This window comes from Pleurodeles waltl, chromosome 11, assembly GCF_031143425.1.
Source record: "Pleurodeles waltl isolate 20211129_DDA chromosome 11, aPleWal1.hap1.20221129, whole genome shotgun sequence".
Taxonomy (NCBI): Eukaryota; Metazoa; Chordata; class Amphibia; order Caudata; family Salamandridae; genus Pleurodeles; species Pleurodeles waltl.
In genome coordinates, this window is record NC_090450.1 from 929348623 (window position 1) to 929364876 (window position 16254).

General features: G+C 45.4%; 1 protein-coding gene across 1 annotated transcript in view; it reads left to right on the forward strand.

Annotated features, from left to right (window-relative positions):
• DNAH10 (dynein axonemal heavy chain 10) overlaps positions 1-16254 on the forward strand; it is a 1282131-nt gene that overhangs the window by 341991 nt on the left and 923886 nt on the right. Inside the window, exon 16 of the mRNA XM_069215014.1 lies at positions 15880-16031. Within this exon, the coding sequence (XP_069071115.1) occupies positions 15880-16031 (152 nt within the window). The remainder of the gene's footprint in view (positions 1-15879; positions 16032-16254) is intronic.

Consider the following 16254-nt stretch of genomic DNA (forward strand, 5'->3'; position numbering starts at 1 on the left):
TGCCAATTGTGGAAACAAGGGTACAATTTAGGGAAAGAACACTGGTGCTGGGGCCTGGTTAGCAGGATCCCAGCACGCACTCAATCAAGTTAGCATCAATGCTAGGCAAACCGTCTGTGTGGGGGGGTGAAGGGGGGGGGGCGGGGGCGGGGGTAACCATACCAAAAGGGGTACTTTCCTACATTGATGTCACAACATCATTATTGTTATATGCAGACAGTACCATGTTAATAACAATAACCAAGCTAGTACTTTGTAGCGGACTTCTTTCTCTTGAGTTCTATTGCATTATAAAAAAATAAAAAAAATCAATGCTAGGATATGCAAAATCATGTCTGAATTATATCCAAAAGAGACAATTTTTCTATGATGGAGCTGGGCTTGTGCAGGAATCTGACAATTTTGGTCTGTGTTTTGCCAGTATCTATTCAAAGGTTTTCAGCTCTAAAATATATTGTTCTATGCAAATTTACAGCCTTTTCTTTTTGCAATTCTTAATTAGTCGCAAATGGCGCTTCATGAGTCAGATGTATACGTTTCTAACTTGCAGCTAACCTTTAGTTTACTGCAGCACACTCTTTTGTGCTTGAACGGTCTGCCATTTTGTGAATCACAGAATTCGCAACCACAAAATAGCCTCATTCGTAAGGCCCACAGTTCCTACTGATAGTTTATCATTTAAGTAAGTGGAGATCTTGACCATTAATGCAACCTTAATCTATGCAAATTCTAATGATCCCAACTGCCCCTTCTCAGTCAGCAGCCCACATTTAAATCTTACTAAACAAGAAGAAAAAACACACCTGACTTCAGCCTACCCTTACCACCTGATGGCTTCCCTAGGTGAAGTAGCTGGACACCTCCAACATTAGTGAGGAGGCAGGTAACCAATTTGTGCCACAGAGTGGCTCAGGTCGTTGATGCGTTTCTCCCTTATGACCAAGCACAGGACTATGTAGCATAGCATACCTTTAGTGAGAGACACTACTGCTTCTCTCTCCTTTGCTATCAAAAGTCTCCTCAACTCATTTTCATTACTTCAGTGTAGGAAGTTGGCTCTGTATGTACTATTTCAAAGTAAGAAATAGCATGCACAGAGTCCAAGTGTTCCCCTTAGAGGTAAGATAGTGGCAAAAAGAGAGAATTCTAATGCTCTATTTTGTGGTAGTGTGGTCGAGCAGTAGGCTTATCAGAGGGTAGTGTTAAGCATTTGTTGTACATACACACAGGCAATAAATAAGGAACGCACACTCAAAGACAATTCCAGGCCAATAGGTTTTTGTATAGAAAAATATATTTTCTTAGTTTATTTTAAGAACCACAGGTTCAAGATTTACACAGAATACTTTAAATGAAAGGTATTTCACTCAGGTATCTTAGGAACTTTGAATCAACAATATAACATGTACAATTTTGGCAAAAATGGCAATCAGCTATTTTAAAACTAGACAGTGCAAAATTCATCAGTTCCTGGGGGAGGAAGTATTTGTTAGTTGTTCAGGTAAGTAAAGCACTTACAGGGTTCAAGTTTGGGTCCAAGGTAGCCCACCGTGGGGGGTTCAGAGCAACCCCAAAGTTACCACACCAGCAGCTCAGGGCCGGTCAGGTGCAGAGTTCAAAGTGGTACCCAAAACGCATAGGCTTCAATGGAGAAGGGGGTGCCCCGGTTCCAGTCTGCCAGCAGGTAAGTACCCGCGACTTCGGGGGCAGACCAGGGGGGTTTTGTAGGGCACCGGGGGGGACACAAGTCAGCACAAAAAGTACACCCTCAGCGGCACAGGAGCGGCCGGGTGCAGAGTGCTAACAGGCGTCGGGTTTACAATAGGTTTCAATGGGAGACCCAGGGGTCTCTTCAGCGATGCAGGCAGGCAAGGGGGGGGCTCCTCGGGGTAGCCACCACCTGGGCAAGGGAGAGGGCCACCTGGGGGTCGCTCCTGCACTGGAGGTCGGATCCTTCATGTCCTGGGGGCTGCGGGTGCAGTGTCTTTACCAGGCGTCGGGTTCTTTGAAGCAGGCAGTCGCAGTCAGGGGGAGCCTCTGGATTCCCTCTGCAGGCGTCGCGGTGGTGGCTCAGGGGGGGTCAACTCTGGCTACTCACGGGCTCGCAGTCGCCGGGGAGTCCTCCCTGTAGTGTTGTTTCTCCGCAGGTCGAGCCGGGGGCGTCGGGTGCAGAGTGGAAAGTCTCACGCTTCCGGCGGGAAACGTGGAGTCCTTTTAAAGTTGTTTCTTTGTTGCAAGTTTCAGTCTTTGTGGAACAAGGCCGCTGTCTTCGGGAGTTCTTGGTCCTTTTAGATGCAGGGTAGTCCTCTGAGGTTTCAGAGTTCGCTGGACCCTGGGGGACACGTCGCTGTTGCAGTTTTTCTCGAAGTGGGGAGAAAGGCCGGTAGGGCTGGGGCCAAAGCAGTTGGTGTCTCCGTCTTCTCTGCAGGGCTTCAGGTCAGCAGTCCTTCTTCGTCTTCAGGTTGCAGGAATCTAGTTTCCTAGGTTCTGGGGAGCCCCTAAATACTGAATTTAGGGGTGTGTTTAGGTCTGGGAGGGCAGTAGCCAATGGCTACTGTCCTTGAGGGTGGCTATACCCTCTTTGTGCCTCCTCCCTGAGGGGAGGGGGGCACATCCCTATTCCTATTGGGGGAATCCTCCAAAATCAAGATGGAGGATTTCTAAAGGCAGGGGTCACCTCAGCTCAGGACACCTTAGGGGCTGTCCTGACTGGTGGGTGACTCCTTCTTTTTTTCTCATTATCTCCCATGGACTTGCCGCCAAAAGTGGGGGCTGTGTCCAGGGGGTGGGCATCTCCACTAGCTGGAGTGCCCTGGGGCATTATAACACGAAGCCTGAGCATTTGAGGCTCACTGCTAGGTGTTACAGTTCCTGCAGGGGGGAGGTGTGAAGCACCTCCACCCAGAGCAGGCTTTTGTTTCTGTCCTCAGAGAGACCAAGGCCCTCACCAGATGGGGTCAGAAACTCGTCTCTCAGCAGCAGTTTGGCACAGACCAGTCAGTCCTGCACTGAACAATTGGGTAATTTACAGGGGGCATCTCTAAGATGCCCTCTGTGTGCATTTTTCAATAAATCCAACACTGGCATCAGTGTGAGTTTATTATTCTGAGAAGTTTAATACCAAACTTCCCAGTATTCAGTGTAGCCATTATGGAGCTGTGGAGTTCATTTTTTACAAACTCTCAGACCATATACTTAATATGGCCACAACTGTACTTACAATGTCTAAGAATAGACTTAGACACTGTAGGGGCATATTGCTCATGCAGCTATGCCCTCACCTGTGGTATAGTGCACCCTGCCTTAGGGCTGTAAGGCCTGCTAGAGGGGTGACTTACCTATGCCACAGGCAGTATTTTGTGTACATGGCATCCTAAGGGGAATGCCATGTCGACTTTGCCTTTTTCTCCCCACGAACACACACAATCTGCACTGGCAGTGTGCATGTGTTAGGTGAGGGGTCCCTTAGGGTGGCACAACATATGCTGCAGCCCTTAGGGACCTTCCCTGGTCGCAGGGCCCTTGGTACCACTGGTACCTTTTACAATGGACTTATCTGTGTGCCAGGGGTGTGCCAATTGTGGAAACAATGGTACGTTTTAGGTGAAAGAACACTGGTGCTGGGGCCTGGTTAGCAGGGTCCCAGCACACTTCTCTCGTAGGGGATTTCCATGTATAGTCATAAGCACTGAATAGTTCCGCGCGCCTGCGGGGACCCCGGAGCACTGTTGTGTAATATATTCTTAAGTGCAATCATCAGCTCCTTGACAAAAAAGGTCTGTAAAAAACACTTAAGAATAACAATGTGCAGCCTATGTGAACAGCTACACAGGCCAAATTGTTAGAAGAAAAAACAGTTGTAGTGTAAATTCACGTTTAAACCTCAATTTATTCTATAAATACATAAATAAATACATTCTCATATTTTATTTACACCTCTCATGAGAATAAAACAATGTAGGGCAGTGTAGCCCATAGGCTGCCATTATACAGAATGAAAATAGAGCTGTGCCTTTAAGAAAGTAAAGTCTTCCTGTTTCCCATCATGCACAGCAAAAGGCAGTTGCCTCAGTTCTTTTTTCCGGCTCCTTTCTGACAGGACCCTGAAGCATTGAGCTCTACCTCACAAAATCCTTTTGTGACAGAAATTCATTTAAAATCTTTTGAATTTCAATTTCACTCGACGTTTTTAACATTGAGTGATCATTTTCTACTTTTTTCTGTTAGATTCTGACAGAATTTTGAGGTTTTTCTACTTCAGAAATGCCTTCACTGTTTGACAAATGCCCTTCCTGTGGCAGAAAAAAGGCCAAAACAGATCCACATCGGGTCTGCATAATTTGCCTTCCATCCAGCCACAAACCGGATTCGTGTGACATCTGCAAAACCTTCTCCAGAAGGACCCTTCGTGACAGGGAGAAGATCCGACTCCAGGCGAAAGAGGACAGGAGGAAAAGTGGTCATTCTACCACAGAGCGAGGAGAAGGTCAGTCTTCTACCAGGGCTCACACTGTTTCCTCTATAACTCCGACCAGACCGGCTCAAAAACGGCACAGGTCTCCGGCGACGTCGAGGGCGTCGACGTCGAGGCAAGGAACGGCGCCAACATGCTCGCCGTCGAGGAGTGGTTCGCCGGCGAGAAAGAGACATCGCTCGCCGTCGACGACAATTTAGCCGTCGAGACGCCGTGGACTTTCGCCGTCGAGATCTGGGTCGCCGTCGACACGGCGAGGACGTTCCACGTCGAGGAGATCTGAATCCAGCTCGCCGTCGACACGGCGAGAGCGATCAACGTCGAGGGGTGCTCGACGTCGTAGGCGTTCACCGTCATCACGGCGACGTCGAAGGTCGTCGTCGAGAGATTCTCAACGGCGAGAAGAATCGACGCCGAAGGGCACTCGCCGTCACCGTACTTCGACGTCGAGGAGTGTGTCGACGTCGAGACAATCAAAAAGACCTAGGAGGGTTTATACAACCTCAGAATCCTCGGCTTCACTCATCCTCCTTCCAGCGTCTCCAAACTTTCTCCTCGACAATCACCATTGCCACAGACGCCGGTAACACCTACGGCGCCTCTTCCGGCTCCTCCTTCAGAGTCTGTTTTGAGGACTCCAACGCGGTCTGTAAGACGTTCGGGACATTCCTCTAGACGCTCTTCTTCCTCTCGGCACCGTCATGAATCACAGAGATCTCAGCATTCACATCACAGGCGTTCTTCTTCGTCTACACGGGACTACTCTCCAACCCTATCGGACTCACCGTCCCCGAGAGTGTCCCCCATAGATGATGTGAATACGTTCCTTTGCTTCCACTGGTTCCAGGTCTCCTTGAACCAGCAATGGATATTTTCCTTGCACCGGCCGCAACAAAGTCTGCTCCTTCCAGACTTATTAAAAAATATCGTCCACCAGAACAAGATCCTCTATTCTTGAGGTCGGACCCAGTACCTGATTCGGTGGTCATAGTAGCGGCAAAGAAACTGCATTCAACCTCACCGTCTTCTTCTTCGCCTCCAGATAAAGAGAGCAGAAAGATAGATGCTGCAGGACGAAAAGTATGTTCTACTGCAGCCGTCACGATGAAGGCAGCCAGCGCTACTGCGTTATTAGGGCGATACGACCGTGCCCTCTGGGACTCTTTAATGCAGTTTGCGGAACATCTTCCTAAGGATAAAAGGGAAGATTTCCTGGAGGTCGTGGGTGAGGGAGCCATGGTTTCTAACCAAATTATAAGTGCTTCAGCTGACTCTTCGGTGCTATCCTCACACAATTTTGCACACGGGATAGCGCTCAGAAGGCATGCATGGTTGAGACTTACATCACTCAAACCTGAAGCGCAGCAGAGAATACAAAACTTGCCTTTCTCGGGCTCCACCTTGTCCGGTTCTCATGCCGATGACGAGATGGCTAGAATGAAGGCTGAACTAGATACCCTGAAAGCGGTAGGCATGGAAAGACCGAAAGAACAAAGAAAGGTTTTCCGGCCATATCAACGACGACTTTTCACCCACCGGTATCAGTCGCCACACTGGATGTCTTCGTGCCCCCATCAGCAGCAACAACAGCAGTATCAAAGGGGTTTCTCCACTCAGCGAAGGTCAACAAGGGGTCGTTCAACACCTCAAACTCAGGCAACTCGACAGGCTCCCACGTCTAAGCCCTGAATCTTTGCTTCCCCCTCCTCCGTTATCCACTCCGGTAGGGGGAAGTATCTCAAATCATCTGGACGAGTGGCTACGCATCACAACAGACGCCTGGGTATTGAATATTGTGAGACATGGTTACGCTCTCAGATTCACCAGTTCTCCACCATCTGTTCCACCCAAAACAGCCAACCACCATCTCGAAGCTCTACAGTTAGAGGTCAATATCCTATTGTAAAAAAGAGCCATAGAACCCGTTCCCATCAGCCAACAAGGGAAGGGGATTTATTCGAGATATTTCCTTGTACCGAAAAAAGACAAACAAGAGTTTCGTCCCATCTTAGATCTGAGGACAGCAAACAAATGGATTCGCAAAGAAAAATTCAGGATGTTAGCCTTACACCAAATTTACCCACATCTACGTCAGGGCGACTGGCTCTGTGCGATAGATCTTTGCGACGCTTACTTTCATATCCCAGTAACCAAGAAACATCGAAAATTCCTAAGGTTCACCGTCGGAAAACGCCATTACCAATTTGCAGTTCTACCTTTCGGCCTAAAATCAGCGCCGAGAACTTTTTCCAAATGCATGGCGGTAGTAGCCGCCCACTAAGGAAACATGGAATATTCGTCTACCCCTATCTAGACGATTGGCTCATAAAGGCCTCCAGTTGTCTCGAGGCACAACAACATTTCGAATGGACTCTACAACTGCTGCAAAAACTTGGTCTTCAAGTCAATCTCCTGAAATCTACAGCAACACCTGTTCAGAGGTTGCATTACTTAGGGGCCACTGTAGATACCAGGCTAGGAAAGGTGTTTCCTTCGGAGGAACGACGGTTATCGATTCTCCAAAAGTGCAAACAACTGCAGGAAAGACCTCAAGCCACTGCAAGAATAATAGCTTCTCTACTGGGCTCGATGGCGTCTTGTATCCATCTGGTTCCCAATGCTCGCCTCCATATGAGACCATTGCAAGAAAATCTGGAGGATCAGTGGTGTCAACTGAGGGACGATTGGGAGAACAAAGTCCTTCTTTCTCCTCACACCCTACAATCCCTCAAGTGGTGGTGTTTACCCAGCAATCTCTTGGTGGGGATTCCGTTCCAACAACGGCCTCCATCTCAAACCATCGTAACAGATGCGTCACTGCTCGGATGGGGGGCGCACATGGAACATCTTCGAGTCCAAGGCGAGTGGTCACAGAGAGAGAGTCTCTATCACATCAACCTGCTGGAACTTCGCGCAGTCCACCTTGCGCTCAAAGCCTTCCTTCCCTCTCTGAGAACGGAAACTCTCCTTCTCCAGACAGACAATGTGGCCACTATGTACTACGTGAACAAACAAGGAGGCACCAGGTCCAGAATTTTATCCAGAGAGGCTCAGACAATCTGGCATTGGCTTCTAGCCAGGAACCTGTCGCTAGTGGCAACTCACCTGCCCGGCATCCAGAATGTTCAAGCGGATGCCCTCAGTCGGGTAATGGACGAGAACCACGAATGGGTACTACACGACGACGTCGTTCATTCCATTTTCGCACTCTGGGGTACCCCCTCTACAGACCTATTCGCAACCCCAGAAAACAAAAAATGCCAAAACTTCGCCTCCAGATATTACCATCCAGGGACACTGGGGAATGCCCTGTGGATAAGCTGGTCAGGAGCATTTCTTTACGCCTTTCCACCGCTTCCCTGATTCCGGCGGTCCTCCAGAAGCTGTCCAATGCTCAGACCAAAATGATCCTAATTGCTCCAGAGTGGCCACGCCAGTGGTGGTTCCCAGACCTTCTTCACCGGTCACTCAAACCACACATCAGGCTACCATATCGTCCGGACCTTCTCACGAAGTTCAGAGGGCAGATATCTCATCCCAACCCCTCATCGTTGAGTTTGGCAGCATGGCTCCTGAGCTAGTGCAATATGGACACTTGAACCTACCTCAGGACTGTATGGAAATTCTGAAGGAAGCAAAGCGCTCTTCCACACGATCAGCCTATGCAAGCAAGTGGAAGAGATTCTGCATTTGGTGTTTACACAACAACATTGACCCGGTTTCCTGTGGAGAACAATCTATCCTGCCATACTTGTTAAGTTTGGCAAAATCGGGCTTACAACTGTCGTCAATAAAAGTTCGCTTGGTGGCGGTAACGGCATACAGAAAGAGTCCTTCACAAACTTCTTTTTTTCGGATTCCGATTATTAAGGATTTCCTAGAAGGTTTAAAGAAGGTTTTTCCTCCCATTAGAAAGCCTTCTCCTCCATGGGAACTGAACGTTGTCTTATCACGTCTGATGCTGCCGCCATTCGAGCCGATACATAAGGCATCGCTGCAGCATCTCACATGGAAAGCTGCTTTTCTGGTGGCAATCGCTTCAGCGCGTAGGGTCAGCGAAATCCAGGCCCTTTGCGCTCAGGAACCCTACACGGTTTTTCATTCTGCGAAAGTGGTAATGAGAACTCATCCAAAATTTTTACCTAAGGTAGTCTCCGACTTCCATGTGAACCAAACAATTTCATTACCGACTTTCTTTCAGAATCCAGCTACTCCTGCTGAGAGAACTCTGCACTCTCTGGATGTAAAGAGAGTCTTGAAATTTTACTTGGACAGGACAAAAAGCTTACGAAAATCACAACAGCTTTTTATTAACTATGGCCCAATCAGAACAGGTTTGGGCACATCTAAACAATCTTTATCCAGGTGGATTGTTTCATGTATAATGTTATGTTATCAGTTAGCAAACAAATCCCTTGGTGGTAGGCCAAAAGCCCACTCTACCAGAGGGAAAGCAGCTACTGTAGCCTTGATGAGAAATGTCCCTTTGGTAGAAATATGCAAGGCTGCCACTTGGAGGTCGGTCCATACCTTTACTAAGCATTACTGCCTTGATACAGACGCTAGGGCAGATGCGCAGGTTGGACAGGCCTTGCTCAAGAATTTGTTTGCATGATTCATGTTTTATCAGTATTCTTATGTCTACTCCACCGCGGTTATGGGGATGGGCTTGCTACTCTATTCAGTGCTTATGACTATACATGGAAATCCCCTACGAGAGAAGGAATAGTTTCTTACCTGTAACTCCAGTTCTCTCGTAGGGGTATTTCCATGATAGTCATAAGCAACCCTCCCTCCTCCCCGGTGGAGTTGACATAGAACATGAATATTATTGAGGTTGGTACTCCAACAAATGTTTTGTTTCTTCATGTCAGGTTACTAGCCTCCAAAAAAGAACTGAGGCAACTGCCTTTTGCTGTGCATGATGGGAAACAGGAAGACTTTACTTTCTTAAAGGCACAGCTCTATTTTCATTCTGTATAATGGCAGCCTATGGGCTACACTGCCCTACATTGTTTTATTCTCATGAGAGGTGTAAATAAAATATGAGAATGTATTTATTTATGTATTTATAGAATAAATTGAGGTTTAAACGTGAATTTACACTACAACTGTTTTTTCTTCTAACAATTTGGCCTGTGTAGCTGTTCACATAGGCTGCACATTGTTATTCTTAAGTGTTTTTCACAGACCTTTTTTGTCAAGGAGCTGATGATTGCACTTAAGAATATATTACACAACAGTGCTCCGGGGTCCCCGCAGGCGCGCAGAACTATTCAGTGCTTATGACTATCATGGAAATACCCCTACGAGAGAACTGGAGTTACAGGTAAGAAACTATTCCTTCTCAGTCAAGTCAGCATCAGTATCAGGCAAAAAGTGGGGGGGTAACTGCAACAGGGAGCCATTTCCTTACATTCAGCCATTAAAGTATTTGTTGCATGATGTTGTATCACTAGTGGAAAACTTAACTCAAACTTGAACTAAAAGAAAAAGAAAATAATTAAACTTGTCACTTTGGGGTGATAGAAAACAGGATGTCCAATGTACAAAATAATTTCACAGTCCCAAAGTCTGTGATTCACAAAATCATAGGCCATGCAAGTATATAATCACTGGTTTCAAGTACGAAAGCCATTTTACAAGTTGGAGTAGGCTTTGAGACTTGCAAATAGGAAGGTTTGTGAAAATGCAAACCCCATCTTTTTGTGAGTCAAAGTGCTATGTGTCTGGTTTCAGTATTAGTTGCGATCACAAACCATTGATAGGTTACAGACTCTAAACAGGGGCTGCCTCCAATTTGTGAATGTTGGTGATCCTCGGGAAGCTGACAGTAGGCGGATTTGTCACCTCATACTCAGCCCTTCATTATTCCTCAAGTTTTAACCTTTTTCTCTGTAAGGGGCACAGGCATGTTCACATGTAAGGAATCCAAATCCTTGGATGAAAGTCTGCTGCCCCGCACAGGCCCCCATCCCTAAATACACAGACATTCGCAGAAGGTTGCAAAATGCCTTTCTCTCATTATTACTAAAGAGACAGGCATTTTTACGATTTGCTGCAAATGCACATTTGGCAATGTGAATCAGTTGCATTGCTAAATAATGTCCCTGTCACAAATGAGTTGGTGTGCAAAAAACAATGAGTGGTTAGTACTTCAGGCCTATTGTATCATCTTCCAGAAAGAAGAAAAGTAGTGGTGACCCGAACTTTACATTTTCTTTCAAACCATACTGCAGTGATGGAAGCATTTATTTCTAAAGACCATTTATATCTCTCTCACTCTCTCTTTCTCCAACACACACTAGAGTGGGCATTCCTCATTTTTTAAAGGCATTTTTGGTTTCCAGTTTGAGTCTGACTAGGTTTCTGTAGGTCAAATTTAATGCTGATCCTTCCTAGAGGATGGACATTTAGAGGTGGCGGATCAAAAAAGAAGCATTGTTTCTTTTAGCTCTAGTAGGAATATTTGCTCTCCAATAAAACAATTACCTACTGAGCATTACTCAAAATAGACACTTTGCGGTTTGGTCTAAAACCTTTTTAATAGTGAGATGTTTGCATTTCAAAGATTTGTTATGTGTATTTTTTTAAGGGTTTTCTATAGAGACACCTTTGACATTAATCAGCAGATTCCCAGGTAGCTGCAAATCCATATGTTCTGATTGGCTGGTTGAAACTCATAATATTTATTGAGGTGGTCATTACAGGGTATCAAGCACCAAAGCGTGTATCCTGAATAAAATAGCAGAAGTTATAAGGGGGTAACAGGACCATCCTCGTACACAAAGGAAGATGTAGAGAATCCCAGATGGGCAGACACTACCCTAAAATTTAAAAAAACAAAACTGCTATCTTTGCTATGGGATTTGTGTATAAGCTTTCAGATTCGCAGAACCCCTGGATTTTCAGAAATCAAAATTAAACTTTCATTGTTACTGTTCTCTCACCCACTGATTTGTGAAGGCTGAAAAACAAATGCTAAATTAAAAATGTCACAATGCAGCCATGCATGATATAAGAGCATATGCAATGAGCGCTGTGGACCTGAGGGTCAGACCAGCATATCAATGTAGCAGGAGCCAGCATCCCACAGACAAGAGGCTGTTTGCAGCTATTTCTATGGAGCTGGCATTGGTGTAGGGCCTTGGCACTGGGGGCGAGTCAAGTGAACAGGACCTGTGTTTGGAGTACAATATGTATGACCAAAGGCTGGTTCAGTTCTAGTTTGGTGAGTTACTGTGAGTCCCTCCCCCAAAATGGTGTACACCTGCTTTTTGCAAAACTGTCTAAAATGCTGAAGAGAAAAGTCTATCGAGCCTCTTTCTGATATTCTTTTCTTCATTCGTACTCTTGTTCAGGAGGCCTCTGTAATGGGCACTCTTAAAGGTTATCTATCTGCTCTGTCCACCTTCTTGCGGCTGCCTGCACAACTCTCTTTAGAGTTTCATGTATAGTAACTGCATATCACTTGGCTAACAAACAGTTATTGGCTAGGCCTAAGGCTCATTCGACAAGAGGGAAAGCAGCTACTGCTGCCCTCCTTAACAATGTTCCAATCTCTGAGATCTGTAAGGCCGCTACATGGAGATCTGTACATACGTTTACTCGGCATTACTGTTTAGATTCAGATGCCAAAGCGGATGCTCAAGTTGCTCAAGTTGGTCAAGTGTCTCTGAGAAATTTGTTTGCATAGTGTATGTTTTTTTCCTGCACTTCTATTAGACAGTCCGCAAAGATAAGGGATGGGCTTGCTAATCCATTCAATGTTTATGACTATTGATGAGGATCCCCTGGAAGAGAAGGATAAGTTACTTACCTGTAAATCCTAGTTCCCTTCCAGGGGTATCCTCATCAAAGTCATAAACAACCCACCCTCCTCCCTGGACGCAAGTCTCCTAGAAGTGCAGTACAGACCATCTATCTAATCTGTTGGATTCTTTGTCACCGTAAAAAAATACTGACCTAACAGTGAACCAACTGTCACCTCTCCTTCACCCCTGAGGCATGGTGGGATACTGGAGGTGCTCAGGGTCTTAAAGGCACGGGGCCAAATGTTGTGGTTCTGCTGTATTAACTTGCATGCAGCCTATTGGCTAATAATGCTCTGTTGTTTTCAATGTATTGTTTTCTCTTTTCACATGTGTTGCTGGTATTTTTTCTGTGCCCTCCAATTGGGCTTCAGAAAGTGTTCTTGTAATTATAAGGGGCAGTGTTGTAAAAAAAAAAAAAAAACTCCATAGAAATAAAGCTTTTTAGCCTGTTTATCAACATAGTCTGCATTGCTGTTATACACATGTATACATGATTCTGGTATGGAAATTATCTACTAAAAAATGATATATTTTTCATATATATTTCATACTTATACATGTGTGTTTTTTTATATATGCTCCGGGATCCCCGCACGTGGGCGGGAATATTCAATGTTTATGACTTTGATGAGGATACCCTTGGAAGAGAACTAGGATTTACAGGTAAGTAACTTATCCTTGCGGTTGCAGCACTACAAAAGAGGATCCCACGCCACGGGAGAACAACTCTGTGAGTTGTGCGTCGCAGGATAGAGTGCTGGGGACCTGGGCCACAATGTGTATGAAGAATTCTTGCAAAAAGTGAACAGAGGTCCCAGAAGCTAGAGATGACGCGGTGCACGAGGGTACTGTCGCAAACCGGGAAGGCAAGTTCTTACCTCCGTCAAATTTGGACAGCTGGACCTTAGGACAGTCTGGCCTATGTTCCAGGGAGCACGATCATTGGCAGGAGAAGAGTACCAGAGAAACGGTTGTCGTCTTAAAAGGTGCCTGCAGGAAAGTGACTCTGTCACTCCACAGGAGATTCCTTTGGTTCTTCTGGTGCAGGGTGAAGGCAGGGAGTCCTCAGAGCGTGCACACCTTGGAAACTGTTGCAGTTGCTACCTGGAGCTGAAGTTGCAGTGTCACAGTAGCCTTTCTGGATACTTTGTTGCAGTTACAGCGGTTCCTGGAGCAGTCTGCAGTTGATCTGACTATCAGAAGCTGAAGCAGAAGTTGCAGAGGATTCCTGGTGGAAACTTGCAAGCTGAATCCGAAGAGGAACCCACAGGAGAGATCCTAAATAGCCCTGAGAGGGGGATTGGCTACCTAACCAGGTATTCACCTATCAGGAGGGGTCTCTGATGTCCCCTGCTGGCACTGGACACTCAGAAATCTCCAGAGTGGCCCCACACCTTGGAAAAAAACATGGATAATGCCAGGGACACACTGGAGGAGCTCTGGGCACCACCCATTGGGTGGTTATGGACAGGGAAGTGGTCACTACACTTTCCGTTGTCCAGTTTCGCACCAGAGCAGGGTATGGGGGTCCCTCAACTGGTGTAGGCTGGCTTATGCAAGGAGGGCACCATCTGTGACCTTCAAAGCATTTTCAGAGGCTCATCGAGGCTACCCCTACCAGGCCTGCAACACCTATTTCCAAAGGGAGAGGGTGTAACACCCTCCTCCCAAAGGAAATGCTTTGTCCTGCCTTCCTGCGACTGAGCTCCTCAGACCACAGGAGGGCAGAACCCTGTCTGTGAGGTGGCAGCAACTGTAGCTTCAGTGCAAGCCTCAGAGAGCTGGCATGGCAGTACTGGGGGTCCTTGTGGAGCTCCCAGGATGCATGGGATGGGCCCCCAATACCGGATTTGGAATGGGTGGACAATTCCATGATCTTAGCCACCTTACATGACCATTGTGAAGCTACATATAGGTATTGACCTATATGTAGTGCACATGTGTAATGGTATCCCCGCACTCACGAAGTCCGGGGAATTTGTCCTGGACAGCGTGAGGTCCCCTTTGCTAGTGCAAGGGTGCCCTCACACTTAGTAACTTTGCACCTAGCCTTCAGTAAATGAAGGTTAGACATATAGGTGACTTATAAGTTACTTAAGTGCAGTGAAAATGGCTGTGAAATAGTGTGTGCACTATTTAACGCAGGCTGCAGTGGCAGTCCTGTGAAAGGGTTTATCTGAGCTCCTTATGGGTGGCAAAATAAATGCTGCAGCCCATAAGGATCTCCTGGAACCTCAATGCCCTGGGACTTATAAGGGAGGGGTCCAGTGTGCCAATTGGAATTGGAATATGAAGTCTCTAAACTATAGTGACTAATTTGGAAGCAGAGAGAGCATAAGCACTGAAGTTCTGGTAAGCAGAACTTCAGTGACAGTTAAGCACTTCTGACAACACACACACTAGGCCACAAACTATGATCACTGGGATCCTGGCTAGCAGGATCCCAGTGAGAAAGGAAAAACACACTAACAAATAGGGTTTTAACTATGAGCACTGGGGTCCTGGCTAGCAGGATCCCAGTGACACAGTAAAAACACACTGACACACACTCACAAACAGGCCAAAATTGGGGATAACCATGTTAGAAAGAGGCTACTTTCTCACAGTATGTTCCATGTTAGTGATATTGAATGATGAATCAGTGCATGCAGGTTACTGTTAGTTGCAGTCCTTTGTCCGTGGAGGATAGTTTCTGCCCTGTGTAAATGATATTCTGTTTGAATAATAAATCTCTGTTTGGCTAATATAAGTAGCCAAAGCATGACAATTATCTTCATATAATGCACTCTCATTATTCCTACTAGCTGATGGTAAAGTTTGCATTGTTTGTGTCCCAAAAATCTACATTGATGTGCCTCATTTCTAGTGAAAGATCCAATTTTTAAAGAAAAATGTTATTTAAACAGAAAGGAATCATATCCGAGAGAATGTTAGTATATTCAATTTTTTTCAGAAATTGTGTCTGAAGGATGTATCTGCAGGCTTCTATGCCGATGTCAAAACCAGTGCACTTGTGAGGTGTTCATTCTACACCCATTGGTGCAAATTGATAGGTCTATTTCCAAGGTATATGTTACAAATATTTTCAGAGGTTCATTGTTTTTATATATGTTTAGGACCATGTTCAGATGCCCAGGAATGGGGTAATTTTTATAGATTCTTGTTTTTTATTTTTTTTTTACAAAAATGTGAATTTACTACAAGCAACCTACCTGGTGGGTTATTTGGAATCACTTTGATTTGGGGTAAGAACTGTATCACTGAAGATGCCAAATATGTATGCTCCTCTTCATCTATGAGACTAATGTAATGTAATACTTTCTTCTAAAAATATTGCCTAAAATTCCTTACAGTGATCAGTTTCCCGTTTCTTGTAACTTTTTGTGTCTGATAGTTGGTGGTACACTTTAACTATGGAAATTAGTATTTGATGTCTGCTTTCCCAGAGTAGGCCTGGTGTCAGTTCTCTTTGATATTGGGTTTCCCCTCTCCCTCCTGGTTTACCTCTGTCTTTTTCTCAGCATTCCATGCAATTTCCTCCATACTGTAAAGTGTATTTTACATGACCGGATCTGTCTTTTTCTTTTTCAGATACACATATGGAATGAATCATATGATAACTGAATATGATAAACTGATGGAATTATTGAATGATGCAGAGATGCAGCTTCTTGAAGACCATATTCGGGAACTCACTAAGGTGTTTCGCTCTGGGCACAAAAGACTGAACTGGAACTCCTTAGGTACAAAATAATACAAATCTTAAGTAAATGATGTACTTGTTATCTCAGTCAGCCTTGTGATGATTACAGCTGTGTGTTTTAAATATTTAAACTATTGAAGTTTGTGTGCAGTTTCTTCTATTTTATTCTCTTTTACACTGATCCTACCATTTTCCAATTTTCAACATCAAGTAATGTACTGTGCCATAACTGATTTTCGAATGAAAAGTCAAATCATCAGTGT